We start from the raw sequence: 14,603 nt of genomic DNA on the forward strand, positions 1-14,603 counted from the left end.
AGAAAGAAAGAGAAAGAGAGAGGAAGGGAGGAAGGGAGGGAGGGAAGGAGGGAGGAAGGGAGAGAGGGAGAGAGAAAGAAAGAAAGGAAGAGAGAGAGAGAAAAAAAGAGAAAGAAAAAAAAGAAAGAAAGAAGAAAGGAAAGAAAGGAAGAAAGAAAGAAAGAAATTTGTGGTTACTCACAGAAGCTGACCCAGTCTGGCTGGGTCAATGACTAGTAGTATCTTCAATTCATGTTAAACACAGATTATGACCAGGCACTGGGGAGCTGGGAGGAGGGGGCTTATGAGGTGGCTGTTGTCTCTGACCCTCGCAGGTATGAGACAAGACTTTATGAGGACTGGTGCCGGACAGTATCAGAGAAGTCACAGTACAATCTTTCCCAACCACTTCTGAAACGTGACCCAGAGACGAAGGAGATCACTGTCAACTTTAACCCACAGGTTAGTCGGCTGACAGTAGCTCTCTTTTGGGTGCCTGAAGAGTTTCTTTGAATTCTGCTGATTTTGAAGGCATAAAGACTTTTTCTTTTGAGACGGAGTTTCACTCTTGTTGCCCAGGCTGGAGTGCAGTGGCACGATCTCAGCTCACTACAACCCCGCCTCCCGGGTTCGAGTGATTCTCCTGCCTCAGCCTCCCAGCATAAAGACTTTTTATAAGACCATGCAAAAGATGCTCAAAATACTTTGTACCCTGGATTTCTTTTCTGGGACGAATCCTGGAGTGTAGTGTTTTATTAAGTGGCCCATGTTCACATTTTTCACTAGGGTTGCTCAATATATTTGCTTTGATTTTGCACAACAGGAAACACTACAAAAGATCACCAATCATGTAGTAACAAACATAGCCCACTGGGCCTACCCTGAATATTTACCATGCCTGAAGGCCATTGACTAGATGCTGGAGGGCCAACCAAGGGCATATAAGACTTGGCTCCTGCCCTCAAGGAACCCACGGTCTAGTTGGGGGTCACAACCTTAACATTCAAAATTGTATCTTCACTAGATGGCATATGGTAAATCCCAGAGGAGTGGCTTTGGAAATAAGACTCTAGATTAGTGGTTCTCAACTGGTGGTGATTTTGTCCTCGTGGAAACATTTTTGTTTGTCAAACTAGGTGGAATTGCCAATGGCATTTAGTGGATAGATACCAGGGACACTGCTAAATATCCTGCAATACACAGGAAAGTGTACCATAACAGTCCAAAAATGTCGATAGTGCTGAGGTTGAGAAACTGTTTTAGATGATCAGAAGGGTAGAAGACCAGTGGGGACCACAGCAGCCACAGAAAGTTTAATGCTGAAGAAAAATGATAACTAAAGGTTAGTTTGTATCAAAAATAATATTACTCAGGTTGGAAAAAAACGGTATTGGTCACACTAAACTAAAAGAAGTCACCTACATCTGCCTTGATGGCATGTGCTCCAGAAATGCACTATAGATTGAGCTGAAAACCAAGCTGATGGCATATTGGCATCTTTCAAGAAAATTGCAGTTTAAGTGAAACATCGCTTCCTCCTCTGCAATCAAAGTCAACAAGGAATATAGAAAATTCATTTCTTCACTTTGGCAAGACATGAGTCTGTTTAACTTACTGAACCCCTTGAATCAATTTCATTGGCATTCACTGTGAGCAATATTGAATATTAAATGCCTAAAGAGATGAATATCTGGATTACCAAGTAGGCCCACAGTCTCCATGTTGTAATATAGTAATTAAGCCCTTGAGATAAATCCTTGGTATAAGATATATTACTATATCATAATTAAGTCCTTGGTATATAACCATACTTAGTCCTGCATTGAAGATGGACCAGCCTCTATATACTCCAAGGACAAGGACCTTATCTGCCTTAATGTGTAACACATAGGGCGCACTTTATAGATGTTTGCAGGCCATAGAAGGGAAAGGAGGGAAGCAAGAGGAAAAAGGTAGGGGAGGAATAAATATTAATACCTAAACTATAATGTGAGTTGATGGAGGACAGTTACAAGCTTAACAAGTCAAAGAAGCACACAGTCACCCCTTGACATACAACTTCAAGCAATGTGGCCAAAGCTGGGCTATTAAGAATGAACAGTGACACACTTCTCGGTCTAGAGGGACATGATCAGAAATTTGCCCTTCTGGGGACAAGATAAGAATCGTATAGGTTAATTTTTTCAAACTTATGTGAATCATTTAAATTATTTTAAATGTCTTATTGTTGGACATTTACATTATTTTACTGTTTCATCAGTCTGTATTTCTTGGATTCTAGGAAGCCTCTTTTTACATATTTATATCTCTGAAATTGGCATGTTTGTAGTTTAATAGACTGCATGTTTTTCTTTTTTCTTTTGTTGCATATAAAATAATAGTGAATCTTACAATGGATGACATCTTAAATTGGATAAAGCATGGTATAAATAATGCTACAACAAATATCCCTAGTTTTTATTGTATGCATTCTTGATTATTTCTTCAGGATAACAGTCCAGAAATGCAAATTCTGGGCTAAAGGGCATTCACATTTTGAGACTTTTCATGTATACTATCAACTTGTTCTTTAGAAAGATGGAACTCAGTCATTTTCCTGCCAACAAGATATTGTTCATTTCTTCAAATAGTTTCCAGACTGTTCAACGAAAAAAAAAAAAACCTCAATGTTGTTCCATTTGTGTTTATTTAATTACTAGTAAATTTGAATTTTTATCATGTGTTCATTACTCATGTATATTTATTCTTCTTTGAATTGCTTGTTCATGTCCTTTGCCCATTTGCTAGCAGAAGTGCACTCTCTTCCTGTGAATTTGTTAGGATACTCAGGAAATATGTGACAGATACTAAGAAATCTGATCCAAAAATTTTGCCAGTTTAAATGGCCAAATATGTTGGCCATTTTACGTTGATATTTTATGCCCAAAAATTTTTATGTTTTATTTTGTGGTTTTATGTTTGGAACGACTTTCCCTACTTCCCTATTATATTAATAGCCCCAGATATTTCCTTTTAGTTATTTTCCTTTCACTTTTTATAGTTAAATTTTTAGTATCTGTCTTGAGCTTACTTCTAAGAAAACTAGAAGACTGAGCCCATTTCCCCACAAAATGGTTAGCATTTGTCTGATTGCTGACTAGGGTTTGCCCACTCGCAATAAAGAATTGGCCCAGAGCACTGGAAGGAGCGGGTGTCTTTATATGAGGGGGAGATAGAGAGAACCTGGGGCCATCTGTTTCATCACCTGTACCTATGCCCGTCAGTCCTCATGGGTTCAGATAGGAACATCAATAAATAAGGAAGGATGAAGAAGAGGGTGCGTGGAAACCCTGTTGTTTCATTGGACTCTATCTACTTGGTTTCTCACTTCTTCAGTTGCTGCTAAATTTGGGACCCCACAGAAGTTCGGAGCAGCCTGGATGAGTTCCATTTCCTGAACCCCTAGCATGTTAAGACACAAGGAAATGCCAGCAGAGGGTTACGGAAGTTGTGGGGTATTCCAAATGATTACATTGAATAACTAAAGTTTCATTATGGGCACCTCCTCTCAATCCTGCCAGCGTCTCACTATGACTGTTTCATTGGAGAGAATGCCAGAAGTCTGAACTTGAGGCTTCTCATGAATGTTGGTAGCCCAGGCCAGATGATTCTCCTCCTTTAGACCACCACCACCCTTGATCGGGAACTGGCTGGGCCAGCATAAGCCCATCATTTCCGCAGCCACGTTGCCCAAAGCACAGAAGGCAGAGCCCTCCCCTGCTATCACTCTTGCCTCTGTTCTCAGGTTTTCCTCTTCTTTATGATCTACAGATTTAGGAGCCTTGTGTCTGTCGGAGACATCTTCCTTCTGCCTGATACTTGATTTTCCTTTTCTGAGACTAGATTTAAGAAACTGATAGGAGCAGAACTTAAGAAGAGACCCAGAAGATCTTTGGGCCTCCTGGGATTGTCCAGTCCTTGACCAATGCTGCAGATTATTCATTGTCACTGAACGACAGACACTTGTGTTGCTTCTTTTCTCCAGCTGCTTTCAGTGCTGAAAGAAATGAGCTATCTTGAAGCCAGAGAGATGACACACATCCCTGAGACAGCAGCAGCCATGTTCTCCTCCAGGGATTTCTATCGGCAGCTTGTGGCTAATTTGGAGTTGATGGCAAATTGGTACAATAAGGTTATGAAAACTCTGCTGGAGGTGGAATTTCCATTAGTGGAGGAAGAGCTGCAAAATATTGATCTCTGCCTCAGAGCAGCAGAGGAGACTTTGAACTGGAAAACAGAAGGTAACAGGGCACCATCTGAAGTCTGACAAAAACATGGAGATCCGAGGATCTAATAAAGTTCGTAGAACCTCCAATTATTCTCTGGCAATCTTATTTGGGTTTGAAACATAAGTCTGTCTTCTCCTTTGACACATATCCAAGCAGAGAAGGCAAAAAGAGTTGGTATTCCTTTTCTTTCTTCTCTATGGATATAGTTGGTAAATTTAGAAAACCTTGCTGCCGTGCACATTGGGAGGCTCAGAGGTTGCATAAGATCTCCTACAGTCTCCAGCATACATTGGGTGCTCCATGAGTGAGAGCTCTTACTATATTATCTTTGTTATTTAATTTTCTTAACTAGATTGTAAACATCTTAAAGCAGTATGCATTGACTTCTCTGGTATCTCTCAATTCAATATACTTTCATTGGCTGATTAATACGTGCAGGATACTGTGTGACAAACTAGAGAGATTTGAGGTGTATGGGACATGGTCTCTACCCTCAAAAAGCTCACATTTAGTGGGGACAACAGACAGATATACAACCTAAGTTATACGGAGCCACATGATGACTTTCATTAAAAGCCATCATAGAGTTAAAGTGTGACCAATCACAGGAGAGGGATTCACAGGACAGAATCACAGGAGGGAATCACAGGGGAGGGAGATTAATTCGAATTAGGGTCCTCAGAAGGGTTAAAGTTTGAAAAAAAAAAAAGATTACAGTTGATTCATGAAAGTCTTAGAATGCCATATTAAACAAGTTAGAACTTTAGTTCATGTGCAAGAGGAAAAGACATTTTCAAAATTTAACATGATGCAAGTGCTTAAAACATGAAAAGAAAGATTAACCCAAATAAGGTCATCAAGTCTCACTGGTATTTGGGTATAAAATTGTATTCCCTAGCAGCTGTGCCAACTTTTGTGTGCTTGGTAAGTAAGCATTACCCCTTTCTCTTCCTCCATAATCAGGATCATGGTAAAGGTTGTCTTTTTAATACAACTAGGAGGGAGAATATTCTGATGATAATGAAGTTACCTGTATAGAAAAGTCTTATAACACTCTCAAGTATTAAATCCCTACATTTCATAGCAACTAGCCCTTTAGCTTTGCCACTGCAGCCTATTTCAATTAATTCTATTTCTTTTGAGGAGCAGGCGTTTGCGATTATGTCACTCAAATCACCAGTAGTATTCATGATCTTGAACAAAGAATTCAGAAAACTAAAGACAATGTGGAAGAGATCCAAAACATCATGAAAACATGGGTGGCTCCAATATTTAAGAGAAAAGATGGAAAAAGAGAATCCCTTCTTTCTCTGGATGATCAGCATGATCGAATGGAAAAATATTACAATCTCATCAAGGAATCTGGCCTTAAGATCCACACCCTTGTTCAGGTAATAACCCAGCCACTCAGGCGCACGTACAGTAAGTTTAGGGAAAGCATCGAAAAGTGTGTTTGTGTGCAATAAGTGATTTGGAAAATGAGGACAATCAATAAATGCAGTGTCTTCTGAAGTCAAGGATAGAAGTTTAAGCTGATAGCAAAAGACTAAAGCTAATAGATAAGGCAAATGAAAAGTTGCATTTTGGTATCCATGTGTTGAAATGATTACTATCTTCACGATGACAACACTTAATTGTCACATGACTTCGGTCTCACACCTGCCCCTAAGGGAAGAGAAGAAGATGACAAGGGTAGAATCCTAAATTATCCACTGCACTAACCACCCCCATCCCAGCTTGCCCACACAACCTAGTGTGGTCCTCCAGCATCATCCTTATAACCCAGCTCCGTAGAACCTAAAGAAATGAAAGGCTACCACAGTGTCCCTAACTGTGTGTGATAAGAGGAAAAAATGCAGAGTGCTGCACTTCAGGCAGTAAAGCTCTGCCCTGCATTAGTGGTCATGGAAACTTGATGTCCCATCATCAAAGACCAAAGCTGCTTTGTGAACAATGGGAAAGGATTATAATATGGCCACCAGCTCCAGCCCTATGCAAGTAGCCACAGGGCAGTGTCTGACAAGTTGACTTCTGTGGAAAGTCACAAGTGAATCACAGTTGTTATCTGTGGATTATCTGTGGTTTGAAGCACAATAAAAGTGTTGAGCCTTAAGCACTAATGATTGCTAGAATTAAGAGAAGATAATTACCCCAATTTTGTCTTTGAGAGAGAAAGAGTCCCTCAATTTGATGGAATTTTTAACCCCTTCTGTCCCCACATCCAGTAAATCAGTAGCTGTTGTAGAACCCAGGCATCCACTTTTCATTCATCGTTCTTTCATCCGACTGTTCATTCATCCATTCATTCACCCATCCATCCATCAACTGTATTTCCATAGCTGTCCTGGGCACTATATCGAATACCAAGAAAATGTAAGATATAGTCCCCGCTTTGAAGTAGAAGAAAACCATCAGGCAAAAACAAAAACTACTTAAGATTTTAAAAGTTTAAAATCTGGCCGGGCGCGATGGCTCATGCCTGTAATCCCAGCACTTTGGGAGGCCTAGGCGGGCGGATCACGAGGTCAGGAGATGGAGACCATCCTGGCTAACATGGTGAAGCCCTGTCTTCACTAAAAATACAAAAAATTAGCCGGGTGCGGTGGCAGGCGCCTGTAGTCCCAGCTACTCGGGAGGCTGAGGCAGGAGAATGGCATGAACCCGGGAGGCAGAGGTTGCAGTGAGCCGAGATCGAGCGACTGCACTCCAGCCTGGGTGACGAACGAGACTCCATCTCAGGAAAAAAAAAAAAAAAAAACTTTAAAATCTATCTATCATCAATCTATCATTTATGTATCTGTCTATTATTGTGATTATGTCACTCAAATCACCAGTAGTATTCATGATCTTGAACAAAGAATTCAGATCTGTCTATCACCTATCTATGTGATGACAAATGCTCAAATCCATGCTCTTGAAAGTCAGAATGAGAAAAAATTTAGACAATTAAATTGCCAAATCAGTGAGACAAGCACAGTGACCTAGAAAAAAACCACATATTGTAACATTTTAATTATCCAGGGGTCAACCAGAAAATAACCAAAAATACTTACCGTAAAAGTCTCTAAAAGTTCAGACACTTTAATAATAATTCTTATTATAACACAATAATAGTAGTCAATATTTATCTAGTATCTACCATACACTACCGCACAGTGCCAGGCACTGTCCTGAGCACTGTCCATTTCATTTAATTCTCATGAAAATCAGATACCTTCATTATTATTGATGAGAAAGCAAAGGCACAAAGAGGTTAAATTAATTGTCTATAGCTGCCCAGCTAACAGGAGGCAGAACTGTCTGACTGTAGCTCTGCATGTATCCGATATATTACACAACCTCCAGGGTAGTCATAGACATCCCTGAGGTCAAATACAAAGCTTAGTAATTAGGCCTTAAATAATGTTTGCCTTTTGATAATTTAAATATTTTTAGACAAAAACCACTGAACACAAACTCCACGAACAGAAGAAATTTTTATCTTTTTCTGCTAATTGGTACATAGGCACCCATCACCCAAGCAGTGTACACTGCACCCAGTGTGTAGTCTTTCACCCTCACCCCCTCCCACCCTTTCCCCTGAGTCCCCACAGTCCATTGTATCATTCTTACACCTTTGCCTTCTCATAGTTTAGCTCCCGCTTTTGAGTGAGAACATACAATGTTTGGTTTTCCATTCCTGAGTTACTTCACTTAGAATAATGGTCTCCAATTCCATCCAGGTTGCTGCAAATGCCATTATTTCATTCCTTTTCATGGCTGAGTAGCATTCCATGGTGTGTGCATGTGTTGATTGATTGATTGATAGATAGATAGAGAGAGAGAGAGAGAGAGAGATAGATAGATAGATAGATAGATGATAAAAATTTAGAGAAAAGAAATACAATAATTTCTTCTGTTCGTGGAGCTTCTGTTCAGTGGTTTTTGTCTAAAAATATTTAAATTATCAAACCTTATTTAACATATATACACACACCATATACACACACATGCGCGCACACGTGCACGCACCGTGGAATGCTACTCAGTCATGAAAAGGAATGAAATAATAGCATTTGCAGCAACCTGGATGGAATTGGAGACTATTATTCTAAGTGAAGTAACTCAAGAATGGAAAACCAAACATTGTATGTTCTCACTCATAAGTGGGAGCTAAACTATGAGGAAGCAGAGGCATAAGAATGATTCAATGGACTTTGGGGACTCGGGGGAAAGGGTGGGAGGTGTGTGTGTGTGTGTATATATACACACACACATATATATGTGTATATATACATATACACACACACGCGTATATATCACAATTTATCCACTCGTTGATTGATGGGCATTTGGGCTGGTTCTATATTTTTGCAATTGCAAATTGTAATGCTATAAACATGCCTGTGCCATCTCTTTCATATAATGACTTCTTTTCCTTTGGGTAGATACCCAGTAGTGGGATTGCTGGGTCAAATGGTAGTTCTACTTTTAGTTCTTTCATGAATCTCCACACTGTTTTTCATAGTGTTGTGCTAGTTTACATTCCCATCAGCAGTGTAAAAGTGTTCCCTTTTCATCACATCCACACCAACATCTATTAGTTTTTTATTTGTTTGATTATGGCCATTCATGCAGGAGTAAGGTGGTGTTGCATTGTGGTTTTGATTTGCATTTCCCTGATCATTAGTGATGTTGAGGATTTTTTCATATATTTGTTGGCCATTTGTTTATCGTCTTTTGAGAATTGTCTATTCACATCTTTAGCCCACTTTTTGATGGGATTGTTTGTTCTTTTCTTGCTGATTTGCTATAACTTGATTTTTAAAACAGTGTACCCAGTAACTGTCTATGTCACTAATCCTTCTTCTATGATATCATGTGTAATGTTTAATTGTGTGGATGCACCAGGATTTGACTAACTCATCCCACTGTTGGATATTCGGGTACAGCTGGTTATTCATTTATTAAAGTTGTAGTATAATATATATGCAGTACAATGTACAGACAAAAAGTATACATAGAGCTCGGTGAGTTTTACAAATGTATACACTCAGGTAACTACCACAATACAGAACATTTGCCGTCACCCTAGAAAGTTCACCTGTCCCTCTTTCCAGTCAATACATCTCCATTCTCCTGCCAGCCTCAATCCCTGATCAGCTTTTTGTCAATATAGAGCAGATTTGTCTTTTCCTATAAATGGAATTATGTAGCATGTTCTCTTTTGTGTCTGCCCTTTTTAAATCTTAGCCTAGTGTTATTGAGATTTATCCATATTGTTGCATTTATTTCAAGTCTAATTCTTTTTATTGCTAGAATTCCATTGTACGAATATAACAGAATTTGTTCATCCAGTCCCCTAATGATGGTTTTTGAGTTATTTCTGGTTTCTGACTATTATAAATAAAGCTTGTGTGTACAGTCTGATATAAGTTATTCTATGGACATATGTTTTCATTTCTCTTGAGAACTGTAGGTTCATCAGTAGGCATATGTTTAATGTTTGTAAGTAATAGCCCAGCAGTTTTCAAAAGTGATTGTGTAATTTATACTCCCAGTGGCAATATAATAAAGTTCAGTTGCTCTACCACTTCACCAAATTGTGGGTTTGTGTTGTGGGTCTTTTAAATTTTCACTATTTTAGTCAGTGTGTGCTGGTATCTCACTGAAATTTTAATTTGTCTTTCTCTGAAGATTTATACTTTTGAATATTTTCTCATATGCTGATTGGCCAATTATATGAATTCTATAAAGTGTCTAAGTCTTTTTCTCATTTTAAATGGATTGTTTGTAGTTCTAGGAATCCTTTATAGCTTCTGGTTACACATCTTTTGACAGATATGTGTATTGTGAATATCTTCTCCAAATTGGTGGTTTACCTATTTTCTTATTGATATCTTTTGATGAGAAACAGTTTTAAATTTTCATGTGATTTAAATGCGATTTCCCTTTTTTCCTCTTGTGGTTAGTACTTTTGAGTCCTAAGGAAACTAACAATCCCAAAGATTGCAAAGATATTGTTTTGTTTTTTCTTTCAGAAGCTTTACAGTTTTCACATTTTTATTCAGGAGTATCACCTGTGTTGAATTAATTTTTTTTAGGAGGTTGTAGGAGTTGAACTCATTATTTTCCATATTAACATCTGATTGCTCCCATACCGTTAAAAATAACTTTCCCTTTTGAATTTTTTGGCATCTTTGTTGAAAATTGATTAATTGTATAAAATATTAATATAAAATATATATGTTAGAAAATACCAATGCCACTTGTTCTTGATTATTGATCAAGAGAAAATCGATTATTAATAAGTCTGAAATCAGGTACTACATGTCCTGCAAACTTAGTTTTTCCTTTTCAACATCATTTTGACTAGTATAAGTTTTTTACATATCCACATAAATTTTAGATTCAGCCTGCCAGTTTCTAGGGGGAAAAAAGCTAGATGTGATTTTGATTGAGATTACATTAAATCTGTAGATTAATTTGAGGAGAATAAAGACCTTAACAATATTGAATATAGCAATTCATGAACATGGCATGTCTCTTCACTTAGTTAAGTCTCTAATTTTTCTCTGCAATGCTTTGTAGTTTTTAGTGTTGAAGTCTCACATATTTCCCATTAAATCTAGCTCTAAGTTTTTTATGTTTGTGGTTCTACAATAAATGGAATTGTTTTATTAATTTTATTTTCCAATTACTATCAGGTAGTGTATAAAAGTGTCATTGAGTTTTACATTTTGATATTATATTCTGTGATCTTCCTAAGTTTATTAGATGTAGTAATTGCTTTGTAAATTTAGGATGATGATCTATATAAATAAGTCATTTGCAAATAGAGATATTACTTCTTTATTTCCAATTTTTTATGTCTTTTTTTTTCTCTGTAACCTTATTACTCTGGCTAGAACCTTCAGTATAACGTTGAAGTGGTCAGAGTAGAAATGCTCGCCTCATTTCCAATTATGTGGAGACACATTTGGTAATTCACCATTAAAATTTTAGCTGTAGGGTTTTGTGGATGTTCCTTATCAGACACAGGAAGACCCCTTTTATTCCTACTTGGCTAAAAGAGTTTCATCATGATTACACATTGAATTTTATCACATGATTTCTCTGCATCTCCTGAGGTGGTTATATAATTTTTGCTCTTTTTTTCTGTTAATGGGCGCATTGGATTTTTTTTTTTTTTAAGTGTTGAACCCAACTTTGCATTTCTGAAATAAATGCACTCGGTCATGTCATATTAATCTTTTTATGTATTATCAAATTAGATTTGATAATTTTAAAATATTTTTGTTCATGTGTTTAAGAATGACATTTATCTTCCACTTTTATTTTCTTTTGATGTTTTTGTTTTGGTGTTAAGATTATGCTAACCTTATAAAATGAGTTGGGAAGCATTTCCTCTTTTATTTTCTGAAAACGTTTGTGGAAGGTTGGTCTTAACCTTAAATGTGTGATAGAATTCACCAGGGAATACTTCTGGATGTGGATGTTTCTTTTGGGGAAAGTGTTTGATAATTATTTCTTTGGTAGATGAAAGACTGTTTAGATTTTTTGCCTAATACCTTTATTAGTTTTTGCAAGTTGTTTTTTCCAACAAATGTTTTCATTTTATCTAAGTTATAAAGCTTACCAGCAAAAAAAAATGGTTCATAATTATTTTTTATTATGATTATGTGTTGGCAGAAGAGCTGAGGCAGGGCTTGCTTGTCTGTAAAACAGTCTTGGAACATGTCTTGGTTCCAGGGTCTAAAACCCCTCGTAGCCTATGGAACACCAAGCTCTGTACCAAAGGGTGGAAGGCTGCCCTGCCACACTACAATCTAAGCCCGGGCATAAACCCCTTGTGGCTTGGAGAGAACCCAGGACTCAGGGCATAAAAACCCTTGTAGCCTCTGGAATGTGTCCAGACTCGCTGGCCCCTTGCTCCTTGCTCTCCCAAGATCATAAATTGATTGTATCTCAAGTTAGAAGAACCTGTTCTCCCTTATCTCAAGTAGTGGAGCATATGCTAAACCATCACAGCTACACTTAATGCACCGCTACCTTTCTATCCTCACGTCCTCACCTGTCCACCCTCACATCCGCATGTCCTCACCATCTGCTTCTTTGTTTGATTACCAACAAATAGTGTTGGCTTCTAGAGCTCGGGGCCTTTGCAGCCTCCAAACTGGCGTTGGCCCCCTGGACCCACCTTATGTACTCTTAACTTTTCTTGTCTCATTCCTTTGACTCCGCTGGATTTCGTAGCCCCCACGACCTGGTGTTGGGTCTGATCACCCCAACATTATGTGCCTGTGGGAGCTGTAGTGCTGCATCCTTTTTCATTCCTAATATTGGCAATTTGCGACTTGTTTTTCTTGGTCAGTTTTGCTAGAGTTTTTTTCTTTTTCTTTTATAAATCTTTTCAAAGAACCAGATTTTGACTTTGCCAGTTTTCTCTATTCATCTATTTTCTAGTTTATTAATTTCTGTTTTTTATTATTCCATTCAAGTTATTTTAGGGCTAGTTGCCTATCTGTTTTTAGCTCCTTGGGGCATAAACTTAGGGTCTTGATTTTAAGCCTTTCTTTCACATATGGGCATCTGATGATACTACCTCATTTGTATTATTATTCAGTTTTAAATGTGTCTTTCTTTTTTTTTTTGAGACAGAGTCTTGCTCTGTCCCCTAGGCTGGAGTGCAGTGGTGCTGTCTCAGCTCACTGCAAACTCTGCCTCCCAGGTTCAAGAGATTCTTGTGCCTCAGCCTCCCAAATAGCTGGGATTACAGGGATGCGCCACCACACCCAGCCAATTTTTGTATTTTTAGTAGAGATGAGGTTTTGCCCTGTTGGCCAGGCTGATCTTGAACTCCTGGCCTCAAATGATTCACCCACCTTGGCCTCCCAAAGTTCTGGGATTACAGATGTGAGCCACCATGCCCAGCTCTTGTTATAACTTCTTTTACTCAATGGTCACTTTGAAGTTTGTGTTTAATTTCCATATATTCAGAGCTTCTCTGGATATCTTTAAAAATTGGTATCTAATTTAATTCTATTGTGCTCAGAGAAGATACACTGTAAGCTTTCAATCTTTGGGAATTTGCTGAGACTTGTTTCATGACCCAGAATATGGTCAGTCTTACTGAGTGTTCCTTGAAGACTTGACAATAATGTTTATTCTTCTTTTGTTGGGGGTAGTGTTCTATAAATATGAATTAGTTCAAAGCAATTGATAGCATTGTTGTGAGCTTTTGCAGGCTATTTGTTCTATCAATTATTGAAGGTAGAGGGTTAAAATCTCCACTTACAATTTTGGATTTGTCTATTTCAATTTTAGTTCTGTCAAATTATTTTGTCATGTGTTTGAAGTTCTGTTAAGTTCTGTTATAATAACTATAAATTTCACATTTATAATTATTATAAATGTGTAACATTTTATCACATTTATAATTGTTACAACTTCCTGATTAATTGACCACTTTATCATTATGAAATTCCCTTTTTACTTCTAACAATACCCTCTTGTTTTGAAGTCTATTTTTGCTGACAGTAATATAGCCTTTCCTTTCTGAGTCATTATTCTTAAATTTTGCATTTTGCATCTTTCCCTACCATTTTACCTCCAATGTATTTGTTTCTTGGATTGAAATTTCTTGTCTTTATAGTTGGCATATAATACAAATTTACTTTTCTAAGTCTGACAACTCTGCCTATTAATTGGAATGCATAGACTGTTTACATTTACTGTAAGTGTTTGTATGGTTGAATTTACCTCTACTAAATTTTGCTTTTTGTTTTCTATTTGCTTCATTGCTTTTTCCTTCCTCTCCTCTTCCATGCTCACCTGCTTGTTGGGTAATGGTATATTTTTTAGTATGCTATTTTAATTTCTCAATTGGCATTTCAGCTTTACCTTGTTGCATTACAATTCTAGTTGTTGTTCTAGGTTTCAGTATGCATCTTCAGCTTATCACAATCTACTTAGACTTTTCCTACAGAAACATTGCAAAAGTGTGGTGTAATTTAACCTCTCACCTATTTTTTGTACTGTTGTTGTATGAGATATTTATATATATGCACACACACATAATATGTATTAATAGTAAAATATATGGTATCTATTAATATGCATATTGAGCCCCACAATGCAGTGTTATAGTTTTTACTTTTAAAATTTAAGAAAAAATATTTACAGTGTTTTATATTTACCCACATACTCATCATCTTCAGGCTTGTTATTCCCTTTTACAGATATAAATTACCATCTGGGATTATTTCTCTTCAGCCTGAAGAAATTTATTTAGTATTTCTTCAAGTTCAGGTCTGCTTATGACATATTCTCTCAGTCTTTGTTTATCTAAAAATGTCCTTATTTCATCTTTGTTTT

At 37.4% G+C, this 14,603-nt stretch overlaps 1 protein-coding gene across 1 annotated transcript in view; it reads left to right on the forward strand.

The window, feature by feature from the left end:
• DNAH9 (dynein axonemal heavy chain 9) overlaps positions 1-14,603 on the forward strand; it is a 381,289-nt gene that overhangs the window by 48,107 nt on the left and 318,579 nt on the right. Inside the window, exons 12-14 of the mRNA XM_003912358.5 lie at positions 315-441; positions 4,004-4,259; positions 5,397-5,638. Of these exons, the coding sequence (XP_003912407.4) occupies positions 315-441; positions 4,004-4,259; positions 5,397-5,638 (625 nt within the window). The remainder of the gene's footprint in view (positions 1-314; positions 442-4,003; positions 4,260-5,396; positions 5,639-14,603) is intronic.

This window comes from Papio anubis, chromosome 17, assembly GCF_008728515.1.
Source record: "Papio anubis isolate 15944 chromosome 17, Panubis1.0, whole genome shotgun sequence".
Lineage (NCBI taxonomy): Eukaryota > Metazoa > Chordata > Mammalia > Primates > Cercopithecidae > Papio > Papio anubis.